We start from the raw sequence: 19,078 nt of genomic DNA on the forward strand, positions 1-19,078 counted from the left end.
AAAATAAGGTTTTTTAAATAGGACATACAAGGCACTAAATGTAAAGAAGAAAATTGGACTAAACTAAAATTAAGAATTTCTGTTCATCATAAGATACCATTAAAAGAGTAAAAAAGCAACCCACAGAGTAAGAGAAGATATTTGTAAGAAAAAATACCTCCTACAAGTTAATAAGAAACACAGACAACCCAACAGAAAAATGGCAATGACCTGAACAGACAATTCATAAAAGAGGATATTCCAAGAGGCTGATAAGTTTATGAAAAGGTACTCAGCATCATGCTACTGGAGAAACCATTTTGCCTCCAACCAGAATGACTAAAATGAAAAAACAAAACAAAGAATACCAACAGTGGGTGAAGATGTGGCACAACTGGAACTCTCACCATTGCTAAGCTGAACATATTTATACCCCCTCATCCCACAATTCCACTACTGGTTATAAACTCAAGAGAAATGAAATTAAATACATGAGAGTGGCCGAAACCAGTTTGGCTCAGTGGATACAGCGTCGGCCTTCGGACTGAAGGATCCCAAGTTCGATTCCGGTCAAGGGCATGTACCTTGGTTGCGGGCACATCCTCAGTAGGGGGTGTGCAGGAGGCAGTGGATCAATGTTTCTCTCTCATCGATGTTTCTGACTCTCTATCTCTCTCCCTTCCTCTCTGTAAAGAAAATCAATAAAATATATATATTTTTAAAAATACATGAGAGTGCTTATATCCACGTAAAAGAATGGTCACAGTAGCACTACTCATAATAGCCCCATACTGGAACTCTTCCATACAGCCATCACCAGCAGAATGGTTAAATTGTGATATAGTCACACATAGGATGCTATACAACAATAAGAGCATATGAACTGCAACTACATGCAACAACTGAATGAATCACACAAACATCAGGTTGAGCAAAAGACGTTAGATGCTCCCTGACTGGATAGCTCAGCTGGTTAGAGCATCATCCCGATATGCCAAGGTTTGGGGTTCAATCCCTGGTCAGGGCACATACAAAAATCAATAAATGCATAAATAGGTGGAACAATAAGCCAATGTTTCTCTCTCTCCCTCCCTTCCCTCACTCCCTTCCTTCTTCTCTCTCTCTCTCTCAAAATCAATTAATATTTTTTAAAAATAAAGTTAGATACAAGAGTGTACATTGTATGAAGTACAAAAGCAGGCAAAACTAAGTTACGCTATTAGAAGTTAGGATACTAGTCGTCTTTGGTGGAGGGGAGAGGTAGTGATTAGAAGGGGGCAAGGCAATGTTTTGGGATATTGGTAATGTTCTGTTTCCTAATATGGGTATATTCAGTTTGTAAAAATTCATCAACTGTACTTAATTCTATGTGTACTTTTCTAAGTATGTATTAAATTTCAATAAAAAGTTTTATTTAAAAATGAGGTATAGGCCACACCAGCATAGCTCAGTGGTTGAGCATCAACCTATAAACCAGGAGATCAAGGTTTAATTCCCGGTCAGGGCACATGTCCAGGTTGTGGGCTCAATCCCCATGTGTGGGGCATGCCGGAGGCAGCCGATCCGTCTCTCATCATTGATGTTTCTCTCTCTCCCTCTACCTTCCTCTCTGAAATCAATAAAAACATATTTTTTTACAAAAATGAGGTAAAGGGCCCTGGTCAGTGTGGTTCAGTTGGTTGGGTATCATCTGTGCACCAAGTGGTTGCTGGTTCAATTCCAGGTCAGGGCACATAGCCATGTTGTGGGTTTGATCCCTGGTAGGGGGCATGCAGAAAGCAGCTATTCAACGTTTCACTCTCACACTGATGTTTCTCTCTCTCTCCCTCTCCCTTCCTCTAAAAAATCAATAATATATATATTAAAAAAAAGGTTTGGGGCCATTAAAATAGCCTGAGTACATGTGTACATGAAGGGCCTTAAAGCTTACGCTTCATAATAAATCTGCCTTTGATCCTGCTGAACACATACTAGTATATATGTAAATAAAAAGCAGTTTATAATTACCTAAGCCTAGAACTAAATAGATTTTTATACTGAAACTAAATTTTCCACCATAATATACACTGAATTTTCCGAGTGTAACTACTGTGTAAATAGAGGAAAGACTGTTTGTTTTGTGTAGAACTTAAAGATTTATTCACCATTCTAGAAAATCATACATGGATGGCATTGCCACATGTCATCTGAGTCACCCACGCAATACACCTGTATCAGTCTCTATCTATGGGTCATGTTCACAGAGATAAGCAATGTGTACCTGCAAGCACCTGACGGCTAAGGTTTCTAATGTGATTTGAGCATTTACAAATTCTCCTGGGAATTTACATTTGGAAATACATATTAGCCCTCCTTTCATTTCTCCTTTATATTACAACTAGAGGCCCGGTGCATGAAATTCATGCACGGGGGTGGGGTGTGTGTGTGTCCCTCAGCCCAGCCTGCACCCCTTCCAATCTGGGACCCCTTGAGGGATGTCCAACTGCCCGTTTAGGCCCGATCCTAGTTGGACATCCCTCTCACAATCCATGGCTGCTGGCTCCCAAACGCTTGCCTGCCTGCCTGCCTGCCTGATTGCCCTAACCGCTTCTGCCTGCCAGCCTGATCACCCCCCTAATCACTCCCCTGCCAGCCTGATCGATGCCTCACTGCTCCCCTGCAGGCCCAATTGCCCCTAACTGCCCTTCCCTGCCGGCCTGGTCACTCCTAACTGTCCTCCCCTTCAGGCCTGGTCCCCCCCAACTGCCCTCCACTGCAGGTCGGGTCACCCCTAACTGCCCTCCCCTACAGGCCTGGTCCGCCCCCTAATTCCCCTCCTCTGCAGGCATTGTCCCTCCCAACAGCCTTCCCCTGCAGGCCTGGTTCCCCACAACTTCCCTCCCCTGCAGGTCTGGTCCCCCCCACTGCCCTCCCCTGCAGGCCTGATCACCCCCAACTGCCCTCCCTTTCAGGCCTGGTCCCTCCCAACTGCCCTCTCCTGCTGGCCTGATCGCCCACAACTGCCCTCCCCTGCTGGCCATCTTGTTGTGGCCATCTTGTGTCCACATGGGGGCGGCCATCTTGTGTGTTGAAGTGATGGTCAATTTGCATATTACCTCCTTTTTTTTTTTTAAAGAGAAGCCAAATATATTCCTCTTGTAAATGAAGAAATAAACCTATTTAAATCACCTCTTTACTATATAGGATTAAGATGTTGTTGACATGTTGGTAAATTTCATTGTCTGGGAATTTTATTTCAGGATGGAAAACGGGCCATAAAGTCTGGGACTGTTGAGAACCAGTTACAAACCATCAGTCTATCAAAAGAACTGCAAGAGAATTCTAATTTCTGAACTCGGTAGCTGTTCTTTTATGCTACTTGTGTTAGCCAAATGTCATAAACTTATCTAAAATGTAATAAAAGAAAAGAAAAAGAACAGAAAAACCCAGCCGCCATTTTCAAGAGCAATTACCTAAATATATCTATCATAACCTAGACGTGGTAAGCAGAACAAGGGGAAAACAAGAATTCAAACTACAAGATCTGAGGCCTTTTCCAGTTAGACCCAATTTGGCATTCACAAGCAAAGGGCTCCATTATTTTTTTGTTCTCTTTCAAAAATAGCTCCACCTTCAAGATTACACAAATTAGATCATTCTGCAGCAAGATTCCTCCTTGGGAAGCACAGACAGGCTGTCTACTGTGGGAAACCAGTCATTTTAAAAAAATGAAAAACAAACAAAAAAAAACAATTATGAAAGCAGAATAATGAGGGATGTTAAGACTCAGCTGCTCCAATAGCTTCAACATGGCCCATAGCATAAAAAAAATTTCATCTAGCCTTAGCCGGTGTACTCAATGATTAGAGCACCGACCTTTACAGCAAAGGGTCTCGGGTTCAATTCTGGTCAAGGGTACTACCTAAGTTGAGGGTTTGCTCCCCATCCCCAGGCAGGGCTCATGTAGGAAGCAACCAATTGATGTGACTCTCTTAATTGATGTTTCTCTCTCCCTTCCCTCCTCCCCTTCCACTCCCTCTGAAAAGCAATGAGAAAAATATCCTCATGTGAGAATTAACAAAACAAACAACAACAAAAAGGAATTCATCTAGATATTTAACATAATCAGTTGCCAAGCTATGGATTAGCATCATCCAGTAAATTCCCAAGGGAATTCCCAGTAGCAAAAGTAGAAACAAACATTCTCAACAACTCTGAAGAGTTCTGTAACACAGATCTCTTTCTCAAATAATGTCACTTAAAGAGATGACAATAATAATTTTTTTGGTAAAAAGGCAGAAAACTGACAAAAGTTAAATGGAACTTTGAAGTCATCCTTGAATCATTTTCTTCTATCATACCTCAAATCCAATCCATAAGCAAATTCTTTAATCTTGAAAATATACCCAGAATCTGAAGACTTCTCATCTCTCCACCTCTGCTATCCTGGGCCATGCCAACATCAGCTCCCACTACATCAACATAATACTCCTAACTGGATTCCCTGCTCCCACTCCTGCCCTTCTTTACAGGCTATTCTACACACAGCAGCCAGTGGACATTTCAAAATAGAAGTCATGCTCAGCCACCAGGGTTCAGTGGTTGAGCATCGACCTAAGAACCAGGAGATCACGGTTAGATTCCCAGTCAGGGCATATGCCTGAGTTTCAGGCTTGATCCCCAGTGCGGGGTGTGCAGGAGGCAGCTGATTAATGGATTCTCTCTCATCATTGATGTTTCTATCTCTCTCTCTCCCTTCCTCTCTGAAATGAATAAAATTATTTTTTTGAAAGTTACTTAAAAATGTATTTTTAAAAAGAAGTAAATAAATAAAACAGAAGTCATTACCATGCCTCTTCTCTGGCTGAAACACCCTATGGCTTCCCATCTCACTCAAGGTCAAAGCCAGAGTCTTCTAATGGCCTACAACAGTGGTCGGCAAACTCATTAGTCAACACAGCCAAGTATCAACAGTGCAATGACTGAAATTTCTTTTGAGAGCCAAAAACCGACTTTTGCACATGGGCCACGAAGTTTCAATTGCACTGTACGTGCGCGCCTGAACGTGGTATTTTGTGGAAGAGCCACACTCAAGGGGCCAAAGAGCCACAAGTGGCTCGAGAGCCACAGTTTGCCAACCACTGGCCTACAAGATTTGGTCCCATTTACCTGATTTCCTCTTCCACTACTCTCTGCCTTGCTCACTTGGCTCCAGTCTACTAACTTCCTGGATGTTCCTGAATCTACCAGTACTTGCTGTTTCCTCTACTGACTTGCTTAAAAGTATGCTCCACAAGAACTGCTCACCACCTGAAGTCTTCTAGATGTCCTTATTCAAAACCCTAAAACTCCCTGCCCCGCTAATCCTACTTTCCCACTTTAATTTCCCCATCTTACATACCCTATCACTGGCTCACTCATTTGCTGCCCACCCTGTCCCTGGAAGTTAACTCTCAGGAGAGCTGGGATTTTGTTTTTTTCTACGTGAAAGTTGTTTGTTTGTTTTTATTTTTTAAATTTATCTTTATTGTTGAAAGCATTACAGATGTCCTCTTTGTTGTTTTTCTCCATTGACCCCCTCCACCTTGCCCCACACCCCTCCCAAGCCTTTGATTTTTGTCTGTTTTATTGTCTGCTCTCTTCTTGGTCACTGGTATACGATGCTCAACCTATCTGCTGACTAAATGAAGTTACTATTAGATAGAGGAAGAGTTACAGAGACTTATCCAAACACACATGGTGAGGTAAAGCCAAATAAGAGACCAAATTCTAAAGCCAAAGCATTTTGGACTCATGATTTTAAAGAGATTATAGCAACTTGCTGATATTTTTCCTCCATATATAAGAATAGGAGGAAATTCTTGTATGAGCATCAAACAAAACAAAACAGAGCATCATTCCAGTCATTTTCCTATAAAATCATCTCTTAAATTAACTCAAATAAGATGCTACATCACCACACTGAAACGTGGCATTCGTTTATCAGTGAGGCTGCCTGAGAACTAAGTAAACATATCACTTGGCCTAAGTCCAAAGCATACCAAACTAATCTTATGCTAAATCTTAGTTTAAAAGAGCATTTCCCATTTCCAACCCAAGTTTTTATTTATCCAATGAGATTCCTTTTTCTCCATGGAGAGAAAAATCAACCAAAAAGGTTAATGGGTGGAGTGCTCTCTCTCCCGAGCAAGCCGTGCTTTTCCCTTCTCCCTCTTCTTCCCCCACAGGCGTGCATTTCCTAAACTCTAAGGAACCCCAGAGACGCAACCGAGGAGCAATGGGCAACAGCAGCTCTTCCCAGACTAACCCTCTGAACCTGTCTCCAAGGCTCCCTTTGCTCTGACTTCTCCACCTACGCTTGCCTATTGCTTCTTCCATCCTAAGCTCTTTCTTGTTTCACTGTCCAGCTTTAATAAATGTACCCTCAAAATAAAAATATTAATGGGCAATGTTTAATAATATTACAGCTATTCCTGCCTGGCTGGATTGGCTCTATTGGTTGAACATCCTCCTATGCACCAAAAGGTTACTGGTTCGATTCCTGGTCAGGGCACATACCTGGGTTGCGGGTTTGATCTCTGGTTGGGGTGCGCACAGAAGGCAACTGATCAATGTTTCTCTCTCATATCAGTGTGGTTTTTTTCTTTTTCTCTCTTCCCCGCCCCCCAACCCCCCAATGCATGTCCTCAAATGAGGATTTTAAAAAAATGTATTTTATTGATTTTTTACAGAGAGGAAGGGACAGGAATAGAGAGTTAGTAACATCGATGAGAGAGAAACTTCGATCAGCTGCCTCCTGCACACCCCCTACTGGGGATGTGCCCACAACCAAGATACATGCCCTTGACCAGAATCGAACCTGGGACCCTTCAGTCCACAGGCCAACGCTCTATCCACTGAGCCAAACCGGTTAGGGTTCAAATGAGGATTTTTTTTTAATTAAAAATAAAATAGTTATTTCTATTTATAAGTGTTGTGTGTGTTTTTTTGTGTGTGTGTGTTGTGTGTTTCTTAAGGAAAGATAAAGTTATCTATAATAAAAACAAAGTGATAATGATATTACATACAGTTAATGAATAATTCTCCCCCATTAAAGGCAAGGGCATAAACAATTTATTGCACATTTTGGTGGCAGAGAGGAAATACAATTAAATCCATTAATAGCCACAAGAGTTTTTATGTTCCCAGAGGACCTTGGTTTCTAGAGTTGCTTATTCATTTTCATCCACAGGAAACATGGTGCATGGCAGAAATGACAGAATGCTGCAGACTACTTTCCACATCTTTTAATTTTGATGAGACAATTTTATTACACAAAAGACTTAAGGTTGATAACACTGCTGCATTCCACTGGATATGAGCTAAAAATGCCAAACAAAAACCTACCTGTGAAGACAATGTAAATGATGACTAATGTGAATCAGGTCTACCACAGGTCTACAAATATACTATCATATTTTCACAGCTTCACTGACATTACCCAAAGATGTTAAGGTAATGATGTCTATGAATATAGATGCTCAAATATCTTACAAACCTTTTATTTCTCTTCATAGCAAATCAACAAAGCAAACAACAACAATAAAACCAGTATCCTTGCTTTTAAAAATCAGGAAGAAAAGTGACTTGCCCAGAGGTAATCAATAAAAATTAGCTATAGAGCTATGATGCTTTATTTACTAATACATAATACTCCAATACAAATGTAAAATTTTACTTGTATCTCTAACTGCATCTTCAACAGGGTTTCTGACTCCCTAAGACTTTAGAAGATTAAACCCCAACCCTAAACTCACCAGCAATCCTCCCTCTTTGGAGCACAACCTAAGCCAAGTAAGCAAAATGTTTCTTCTTCACCCCTAAAACACCCAGCTGTTACTCTCATGTTCTCAGATTATACTGCCCATTACTCTTAGCCTTATAGTCAGAGCCCATTCATTCTTGCTTAGTGGTTAGATAATATATAGTTTACAAAGTGATCCCCCAATATTTCAAGTACCCACCCGGCACCACACATAGTTACTACAATATCATTGACTATATTCTCTACGCTGTATTTTACTGCCTCTTGATTCAGAGCCCATTCATTCCTTTTTAAAAAAATATTTTTTTATTGATTTTCAGAGAGGAAAGAAGAGGGAGAGGGAGATAGAAACAAACATCAATGATGAGAGAAAATCATTGATCGGCTGCCTCCTGCATGTCCCCCCTGGGGATTGAGCTTGCAACCTGGGCATGTGTCCTTGACCGGAATCAAACCCGGGACCCTTTAGTCTGCAGGCTGACACTCTATCCACTGAGCCAAACCAGCTAGGGCGAGCCCATTCACTCTTAACATTTTTTATTATCCTGTTCTTTAGCCCATGGTATATTAGTAGAAGCAACAAAGCAGAAAGGAGGCACAGATAGCCATAGAGATAAACAAAGACAAAAACAAAACTAAAACTGCTGTGACTCAGTGGTTGAGTGCCGACCTATGAAACAGGAGGTCACAGTTCAATTCCCTGTCGGGGTACGTGCTTGGGTTTTGGGCTCAAGCTCCACTGTGGGCTGTACAGGAGGCAACCAATGATTCGCTCTCATCATTGATGTTTCTACCTCTCTCTCCCTCTCCCTTCCTCTCTCTGAAATCAATAAAAATATATATATTTTTAAAAACCTAAAACAGTAAACACGAGTTTAAAAATAGCTCTGCACCAGGTACTAGTCTGTACTCTTCATTTCAAGCCCTGATGTTCATCATAAGGATCCCATTCATCATAATGATCCACACTTGAGGTTAACCTGTTTAATATATTCTTAAGGAAGAACTAGAAACATATATTTGTAGATTTCCAACCAAAATGGGAAAATAAAGTCTTGGGTCTTATTAATGGAGAAAACTAACATATATACAAAGATCCAAATGTTTCACTATCTGCCTTCAGATGTATTATCGGGTTTCTCCTGTGAAAGAAGAGTACAGTTTCTCTGTAGTCTGAGACATAAAAAGGAAAGCTTAAGGAGACAAGAGAAAAATATCAACTCTATTTAAACCCTCAATTTTCCTTAAGAGTTGCTCAGCTTTTATTAGTGATAAATGGCTAGCTGCAAACCGGTTTAGTTGCTCTTCTGGCTGCCAAAGTAGAGCTCAAGAAGTCAGCAGGTAGAATAGGGAAGCTGTCAAGTCAAGTCAGCTCAAAACAAAGTTGTGGTTTGCAGGCGGGGCCTACGCCATCTCTTCCGTTCATATAAGCTGGCAGGATGTAGAAACAGGATCCCAACTCAGCCACTGCGTCAGAGAACCAAAATATTTTGCTTTGACTTTCTAGTCTATTAAGCTTAGGGTTTGGCAGGATCTGTGTCTAAAGTGAACTTAAGACCTTGTAATCAGAATAGCAACAGAACTGCCCTAATTCTAGAAAGAAAGCAGTTTTTGGAGGGTGTGGAGATAGAGAAGCTGAACTGGAGGTAAGATAGCAATAATAATAGCTAGTATTTTTAAGTACTTTCTATATGCCACCATAAGCACTGAACTTTACTAATCTCATTTAACTCTCATAATAAATGAGGGGTAAGGATGATTATTATGCCTATTTTACAGATCAGAAAATAGAAGCATTAGAGAGATTAAATAATTTTCCCAAGTCACTCAAATGGTAAACAACAGAGTCAGGATTAAAATCCTGGCTACTGGCTCCAGAACTGATACCCATAGTCACTATGCTATGAATCATCTCACTGTCTAAAATCTGGTAATAGAGCAGCATTCTGCAATTCCAACATGATAACATATAAAGCATTAGATATTATAGGTCAACTTAACTCTGAGAACCAGACAGGGCTTGGGGGACACCAAGTTTAAAAGGAGAAATAGCTCTGGTGTCAGACAATCATGAGTCATGAAGACAAATCCCTGTTCCGTCTACCTCTAAACTATGTAACCTTGCAAAAATACCCTCACCTCACTGGACCTTGATTTCCCTCTCTGGAAAAGGGATCTCAATACCTGCCTCTAAAGGCATCTGGTAAGTGCTGGATTAGTCAGGTTCACGTCATTCAGACATCAGCCCAAATGCTGCCTCACCAGAGGTCTTCTCTGACTGCCCTATCTAAAACAACCTTCCATCCAGCTGGTATAGCTTAGTAGACCCATAGACCAAGAGGTCCCGGGTTCGATTCCCCATTAGAGCACATGCCTGAGTTTCAGGCTCCATCCCCAGTCTCTTTCATCGATGTTTCTATCTCCTTCTCTCTTCCTCTCTGAAATCAATACAAATATATATTTAAAAAATAAATAAAAGATAAAATAAAACAGCCTTTCCTCCAACACTCTCAATGCCCCACTCTGCCTTATTTTTCATCATGGCACTAATAACTACCTATTAGTTAAAGATCTAGTTATTTATTATCTGTCTCCCTTCACTAACATGTACACTAGGAGAGAATGAACTTTGTCAGCCTGTTTGCTGCCATTTCCCCAGCACCTAGAGCAGTGCTTGGCCCATAGAAACACTCAATAAATATGTGTTAAATGAATGAATTGTGTATAATAGAATTTCACTCAACATTATAAATAAATAGGCACTGTTCATTCAACAAATGTATTTATTAAGCACCTACAAAGTAACTACATAAATGAACAGGATTATTTCAAATGATGATAACTAGTTGTGAAGATTTATAAACCCCCAGAACAGAGTAGGCAGATGAGGGCAGCTTTCAAGATGGCAGGTCAACTGAGTGATGACCTTAATGATACCCAGGAGCCAGCCACATGATGATCTGGGGACAGAGCATCCAGGTAGAGAGAACAGCAAGTGCAAAAGCCCAAAGGCAAGGGTGACAGTGCCCGGAGCCAACTGAGCACGGGGGAGAGTGGTAAAAGATGAGGTCAGGAAGAAGGGGCCACATCAGGAAGTTTCTCCTAAGCCATAAGAAGGAGTTTTATTCAAAGTATGATGAAAAGTTATAGTGTCTCTTACCTTTACCACTAGAAAGTATACTAGATGAAATCAAGGATTTGGTTTGTGACACATACCAGTTGGTCTATAAACATTTGCTAAATGAGTGAACTGGGAAGATTATGAAGAGGAGAGTGACATGATCTGATCTTCATTTTTTTTAAAATATATTTTATTGATTTTTAACAGAGAGGAAGGGAGAAGGGATAGAGAGCTAGAAACATCAATGAGAGAGAAACATCGACCAGCTGCCTCCTGCACACCCCCCACCGGGGATGTGCCTGCAACCAATGTACATGCCCCTGACCGGAATCGAACCTGGGACCCTTGAGTCCGCAGGCCGACGCTCTATCCACTGAGCCAAACCGGTTTCGGCTGATCTTCATTTTTAACTATCACTCTGAACTGCTATCAGAGGTCACCTTCTGGGAGGAGACTAGAGTGGCAGAGGATGGGTAGAATCACAAATAGTACAGTGCAAACTGTTTGAGGAAACAAAAGGAAAAAGCTACTATCTAAATCTTGACACCATTTGGTGTTTTTAAAGAAGAGACAAGAAAAGGTAAGTAAGGAGGGATCAAATAAATGACTCCTAAGCCTTTTGTGTTTTTTAAACTATTAAAAAACAAAACAAAACAAAACACCTGCTACAAAGAATATCTCACCTATGGAAAGAACCAAAGGAACTCAAAGACAGACAAACACACAAAATGCTTTGGAAAGAAAAAAACATCTGCCTACATCTAAGCACAACAACCAGTATAAATTTCCTCAGGGACAATTATATCCAAAACTAGAGGCCTGGTGCACGAAATTCGTGCATGGGGGTGGGCGGGTGTCCCTCAGCCCAGCCTGCACCCTCTCCAATCTGGGACCCCTCGAGGGATGTCCGACTGCCCGTTTAGGCTCGATCCCAGTGGGATCCCAGTGGGATCGGGCCTAAACGGGCAGTCAGACATCCCTCTCACAATCCAGGACTGCTGGCTCCCAACTGCTCGCTTGCCTGCCTTCCTGATTGCCCCTAACCGCTTCTGCCTGCCAGCCTGATCACCCCCTAACCACTCCCAAGCCAGCCTGATTGATGTCTAACTGCTCCCCTGCCAGCCTGTTTGCCCCCAACTTCCCTCCTCGGCCGGCCTGGTCACCCCTAACTGCCCTCCCCTGCAGGGTTGATCACCTCCAACTGCCCTCCCTTGCAGGCCTGTTTTCTAGAAGCTATATAAGATATGTAAGACATAATTGAATGTTAAGTGGAATGTTTTAAGGAAGTGTTTCTAGAAGATATATGTAAAATATATAAGCTAATTAACAATGTATCATCACTTACTGGCCTTCTCTACTTGTGCTACCCAAGTTAGAGACCAGGTATTGGTGAACTGTGACTACAGCTATTCTTTGGTTTGTAATAAGATAACAGATTGGGCCCTAACGGGTTTGGCTCAGTGGATAGAGTGTAAGCCTGCGGACTGAAGGGTCCCAGGTTCGATTCTGGTCAAAGGCATGTATCTTGGTTGCGGGCACATCCCCAGTGAGGGTGTGCAGGAGGCAGCTGATCGATGTTTCTCTCTCATCGATGTTTCTAACTCTCCCGCTCCCTTCCTCTCTGTAAAAAAATCAATAAAATATATTTTTAAAAAAGATAAAAGATTGGAATGTAAGTCCAGCAGGCTTTCAAACCAGACAACTGGTCTGTGAATGGCAGTAAGAGGAAAACACTCTAGAGTTGGTACCCAGACACATCTTGGTTTTCTAAAACCCTCAGAAGCTTTGCTGGTTATTCTTCTAACTAGGCCTAGAGAAGGGATGATTCTGTCAGTGCTTGCCAATCTAGAACCCAACAACCCTGCTCAATTCCAGCCCAATGGGCCTCTGAAGGATGATATAACTTCAACCTCTGTCTTTTCTCAAGAGCCCTTGATACTACTCCAAAAGCAGTCTGGGGGGAACCAGCTCTTGCAATCATTCCCACATCACCCCAGAATGTGATGCGGCAGATGCAAGCCAAGCTGACTCCAAATTTCAGAGGACCCACTGAGCCTTCAAGCCCAGGCCAAAGCAGGATGAGGCTTCCTGGGGTGAAGGAGTGAAAAACCCACACATTTTCTGACTTGCACCTCCCTCATGCACACCCAGGCAAGTACTAATAATAACAGGTGGCTTACTGGCTCAGCTAAGAAAATGAAAAACCGGTTTAAAAAGAAATCACATAACCACTAATGTGTCCAAAAGATCTGTAAATCAATCCATGTAAAACGGACTCTGTGAAAGTCATTCTCTTTCTGCCTTAAGGAATCTGAGCTTCCACAGGGATGAGGGATAATATTACCCCACCAGAAAGGATATCCTATTACAACACTCAAAATGTGAAATTCAAATCTTCTAAGGTACAAATATGCTTTGAAGACCTTTAATGCTAGGGAAATAACAGAAATTTCACCAGGTCTCCCTTATTTGATCAATTATATTTACTTTATATCTATCATTTAAGTACTTTCTCCTGTGGATCTATAGGTCCTATTTTATATTTATTTCTCCCACATCTTAGAATAGATGGTAAATAGAAGTATTCCTAATCAATGGATGAAAAATCTAAAGTATGGAAGATTTGCCCTCATATACAACAAGGATACAGAGTAACATATCCTGACTTGCCTCCTGCTTTTGTGGTTAGAGGGGCAACTGCCCCCAAGTGCCTTCACATAACACTTCTACTGCAGACCAGTGAAGCCAACTTAGTCATGGCCACCTCCTTCGGCTCTAACACTTTTGTACAATAAGGTTTAACTTCAGTACCCACTTAAAAAAAAGTCTAAGGAGAAATGTGACTAATAACTACTGAACTGTTTCCCTAAGTACACGTACAAATAAAGATATGCAAATGTTCTTTGCTAAAAGACAAATGTGATATAGTCTGTAAGTGATGCAGCAGAGCACTTTTTGACTCCTAATAGTTTACACCATGAGAAAATGTTGTATACTTGTGAAATTTAATAATTTTTCCGCCTCTCCTACTTAAGGAATTCAAAAACGGAAAACTTCACACAAAGACCAAAGAGAAGGGATAACTATGAGACTAAAACCCTTTCTTTAACATCAAGAAGCATGTCACATGGTGTCACACCACTATACATACCATAGACCACAGGTAGAGAAGTACTACTTACTATGGAGGGAAAACAATGCCAACTTCAAAAGCTGTGAATTTCATAAAAGAACTATAATAGACCTATCTGCTCATAAAAAGCCCTAATCTTATCTCTGACCTCACTCTTCAGAGGTGATCACTGGGAAATACAATTGGCTTTTATGATTTAAAAAAATGACTATAGGATCTGAGGGAATTTAGTACATGTTAAATAAAGGCAGAGTATGTAACTGAGAAACAACTACATTGCTCATTTTGATTTAAATCTCTAGTAAAGAAAAAGGGATTTTTTTTCCAAAAACAAGTTATATTTCTATAGGAATCAAGAAAAGGAGCATGACTACCCTAACACTCAACTTTCCAACTCTTCTCTGCACTAAGAATCACAATTCACAAAACTGAATCCCACAAAATTCTTATATATAGTTAATCTTAGATCCACAATCATGTTTACATGTCTTAAGTGCAGATATCTCATGTCTGTGTCTCAGTGAGTTACACGAGACAAGAATGTAATTCTAGACTATATACAGAATGCACACTGCCAGTATATTCTAAACAACATGAAGCATACCGAGGAGACTTCAAATTAACCAGATGACTCTAATAATTTGAAGGGCTATTTTCTCCCCACTGGGTGTTATTTTCCATCCTGCAGATAAAACAGCATGCTCCAAAGAGCACAAGTGTTCCACAAGGAGCTGGGAGGCACAAGGATGTCAGCTGAAAAACAAAGTCAGAGCAGGACAGCTGACAATCTCAAGGATTGGCCAGTAGACATGACATACTGCAAACCCCTGCAGGGGAAAACAAGGCAGCCTAAGCCTCTCACACCAACTCAGCGTAATAATTACCGATTTGATCAGGATGTCTGGCTGTTTCTTGGGCTAATAACTTCTTAAAACATGAATTTTTCAGTGACTAAATGGAGCAGGCCAAAAATCAAAAGCAATTAGTGATTTTATTTATATCCCCCATCCCCCCTCACCCTCACCTCCCACCCCCGCTGCACAGCAACTTCTTTCCAATCGGCTTATTCCTTTCCATCTAACCAGCTAGAGAAGGCAGCTGTCCGAATATCACCAAGCATAGTGATAGAGGTGAAGGAAGCATGGGCAAGCATGTTCTAACACACTGGTTCCATGTGGGAAGGGCACAGAGCTTTTGTGTTTGAAAGACGCTGATTAGAATACTTCAGCTAGAGACGGGCCTATAACAAAAAGAGAGAGGCCTGCTTAGGACCAAGAGACGAACACTTGAGTTTGGTGTTGTGCTAGGGTGCTGGCCAAAGCAAACTAAACTAACGTGCCTCCTTGATTACCCTACAGAGAAAAAAGTGTAAACCAGTAAAGTGAATCAGTGAAGTTGAAACAAAAAGGCCCTGAAGAGCAGAGTGGGGCAAATCATTAAAAGTTCCAGATGTATATGCCCTGCAAAGACATTCCATCCCTACATATAAGGACAATGAAAGAAACTTCTGCAAGGAGCACCAGGAGTCCTGGACAAAAATATTTAAGTATGACTGTTTATGTAAACAAACAGGAAACAACCCAAATGTTCATCAAAAGGAGAGTTATGACATATTCATATAATGAAATTCTATCCACTAGTGAAAATATTTAAACTACAGCTACCTTAAAAGTGATTCTCATAAATCTAATGTTAAGTTTAAAAAAACAAACCCTCACTAAAATAGGTGGCAGAACATACAGTATGATAGCATTTACATAAACTTCAAAAACATTCCAAATCTGAAAACATTATTTAGAGGTGCATCAATATAATAAAACTCGTCTTAAGAGACAAGGGAAATGATAAACACACAATTCAGAATAATGTTTACCATTAGGGGGAAGAAGGGGATGTGGTCAGGAAGGGGCACCCTGAGGCTTCAGCCTAAGTGGTAATGCTCTATTTCTTAAGCTCAGTCAACTATAGAGATGAACTCCCCATCATTTTTTAAAATACATTTTTATTTATTTCAGAGAGGAAGGGAGAGGGAGAGAGACAGAAACACCAATGATGAGAGAGAATCATTATCAGCTGCCTCCTGCACACCCCACACTGGGGATTGAGCCCAAAACCCAGGCATATGCCCTGACCCCTGTGACCTCCCGGTTCATAGGTCGACGCTCAACCACTGAGCCACGAGCTAGGCTCCTCATCATTTTTTAACAGTCTATCTAGGGTGCGTGTGCGTGTGTGCGTGTGTGTGTGTGTGTGTGTGTGTGTGTAATTTTGTATGTATGAAATAATTCAAAATAAAGAGGGGGGAACGGGCTAACAGAGTAAAAAGTGAACCCAAGACTCCAAGGCACAGAATCAACTCCGAGGTGACAAAAAGATCGCCTCCAGGCACTTGTCTGGGCTTACTGAGCAAAACCAGCTCCAGTGTCTATTCAAGGGGTAAACTCCAAGACACTGCATACTGTCCCCAAAGAGTTGTAGAAAGATTGCCTTGCCGATACAGAAATAAAATATCCCAAAGTCGGGCAAGTTTTACCAAGGGAAGGAAAGTCCCCAGATGGTTTCAACAGATAGGAATGGATTGAATTTAGGAACAAGGCGGTACTTTTATGTAGCCCTGCAGGGCTAGAATTTGTGACCAGTTGCAGGAGGGGGAAGGAGGGGGTGAAAAATACACTTCAAGGCACACTAAATAGATAGGACTTCTACAAGCCCATAGAGGCAGGGACGGAATGTGTGCAATGTTAAGATCAAATGAACATGTGTGCTCAAGACTAATCAAAGGCCCCTGGGGTTAGTCTACGGGCTTTACCCGGCAGAAGGTGACAGCCGCGTTTGGCAGGTGCTGAGCATATTGGGAGATATCAAGAGAGATCTATACCACATGTATGTAATATATGCACAGCCCACGGGCACCGGCAAGGCAGGGGCAAGTCTGACTTACGCGGGGAAACTGACCGTGAGGGAGGCCGGATTCGGTCAGATCCACGGGAGGAAGGCCCAGGCTGAAAATCCAGGCCCCGCTTAGGGAGGGGAAGAGGGTGGTCCGGCCGGAGACGGAAGGTGGGGCTGCCAGGAGAGGGCGGGGTCCCGGCAGGAAGAGTCTGGGAGGCCAGGCCCGGGCCAGGTAGGGCGGCGGGCAGCTGGGGGGAGTCCAGGGAGGGGGCGTCCCCTGGGCGATGGGACCGAGGGGAATGGAAAGGCGGGGGCTAGCACAGTCCGGCCCGCGGCCCAGGCCCGTCCCCCCGCCCCTCTCACCTGGGCACGCAGCTGGCCGAGCTCCGGTCCACCTCCCAGGTGGCGTACAGGTTCATCTGCACGGGGGCGGGGGGGCGGCCTGGCCCCGGGCCGCCGGGGGGCGCGGAGCCCGAGGCCACCGCGACGGCCATGGAGGTGGACGTGGACGAGGACGAGGAGGAGGCGGCCACCGCCGAGGTGGACGTGGACGACGAAGTGGCCTGGGCCAGCTTGGGGGGCGTCGGCTGCTGCGGCGTCGGCTGCTGTGGCGTCGGCTGCTGCTGCGGAGACTGGGCGACCCCAGAGCCTCGCTGGCCGCTACCACCCCCCGCCCCTCCGGGACCACCGCCCGCCCCTCCACGTTCCGCCATGGCCCGGCCGGGGGTGAGGGGCGCGGGGTCACGGGAATTGAAGCGACGCCGAGAGGACGCCCAGGCTTTTCCCCCGGCGGCGGTGGCGGCGGTAGCGGCGGTAGCGGCGGGGGCTCGACTGGTCTCCTCAGCCCGCCCGCCGAGCGCGCGAGCGAGCGAGAAGCTGCACGCAGGCGCGGGGCCTCCCGGCGCGCAGCCCTCGCGCTCGCCCGCCGCTGCCTGTTGCGGCTCGCGCCGCCGAGACACTGAGTGGGCGTGTCCGAGCGGCCCCGCTCGGCGGCCCCACCCAGCGCCGAGGGGCGGGGCCCGGGCTCGCGCGGCGCCCCTCGCTGCCCCGGAGAGGGGTCGGCGGGCCGCGCGCAGGGCCGGCCCCTCCCGTCAACTCCGGGTTGTCAGCCAGCCGACCCGGCTTCCCCCCGCCCCCGTCGTCCTTTCGGCCGCCGCGGCCTGGCCAGCGGAAACCCCGCTTTTCCGGGGCGCGGCCCCGGCCCGGAGAGGGCTGTGGCGGGAGCGCGCCTCGGCCCCTCAGGTCTGCGGAGCCGGGAAGAACCGCCGCCCCTCCCAGCCCGCTTTCCCGCCGCGGACCTGGCCCGGGGTTCTCAGCCCAGACCAGCGCAGGGAGCGGTGGACACCCAGCGGCCGGCCGCCGCCCGCTTCTCTCCAGTGTGAGAACCAAGGCCCTGGGCCCCGAGGAGTCTAAAGCTCCGGCCCAGCTGGAGGCAACCTTTCTCCTGTCCCGAAGAGCCATTACAGAGGCCAAGACCCCACCCTGCCCTCGATTCCTTCCTCTTGGAATGCTTTTTCTACTTCACCACTTAGGAAATATCAAATTCTATTCCTCCCAAAGCCTGGCTCAACTAGCACGTCCTCCGTGGGGTCTCCCACACTTCCCGCTCCAGAAACCATCTTGAAGCCTCCTGCACGCCCGCACCTCTGTGGGTGCCCTCACACCAACACCAGTGGCACAGCAGCAGGAGACAGCGCCCCAGCGCTCGGCAAACGCCTTTTAACCCAGCTGTGCAACCTGTGCTGTCTGCCGGGAAGGTATCTGGGGATGGGGAACTAGAACTTGAGAAGGCAAGCCCCCAACTCCGCCCCCCACTACACACACCCCAAAACCTGACACCACCCATGGGATCATACAGACTCAGGACCATGTACTGTGAGCTGTGTTGTCTGTCGGCTAAGGACTTTGCCTCTTCTGACCACAGGTCTGTTAGGAAGGCCTGACCTGGCCTACTTCCCAAGCCCACTGAACTTCCTCAGCCCGGCCAGGGCGCTAAGCTGGCTATTTTAGCCCCAAGGACAAAGTAGTAAGGTCAAACCAGAACTTCAAGTACTTCCCTAGCCTTCCTACAAAGGCAGGCAGTGGTAAAACAATTTCGGCACACTATGGCTTTATCACCAGTCTCAGCGGCAACACAGGACCCAGGTGCATGCCCCTGGTCACTGGGACC

The 19,078-nt window shown here is 44.5% G+C and overlaps 1 protein-coding gene across 2 annotated transcripts in view; it reads right to left on the bottom strand.

Moving 5' to 3' along the window:
• PACS1 (phosphofurin acidic cluster sorting protein 1) overlaps window positions 1–17,875 on the bottom strand; it is a 99,341-nt gene extending 81,466 nt beyond the window's left edge. The window contains exon 1 of one of the 2 annotated variants that reach the window (XM_008146928.3): window positions 17,272–17,871. In XM_008146928.3, the coding sequence (XP_008145150.1) occupies window positions 17,272–17,621 (350 nt within the window). In that variant the 5' untranslated portion in view covers window positions 17,622–17,871. Of the gene's footprint in view, window positions 1–17,271 lie in introns of both variants that reach the window. The other variant, XM_054724653.1, reaches the window with a different exon arrangement.
• Window positions 17,876–19,078: the final 1,203 nt, after the last annotated feature.

This window comes from Eptesicus fuscus, chromosome 13 (genome assembly GCF_027574615.1).
Source record: "Eptesicus fuscus isolate TK198812 chromosome 13, DD_ASM_mEF_20220401, whole genome shotgun sequence".
NCBI lineage: Eukaryota > Metazoa > Chordata > Mammalia > Chiroptera > Vespertilionidae > Eptesicus > Eptesicus fuscus.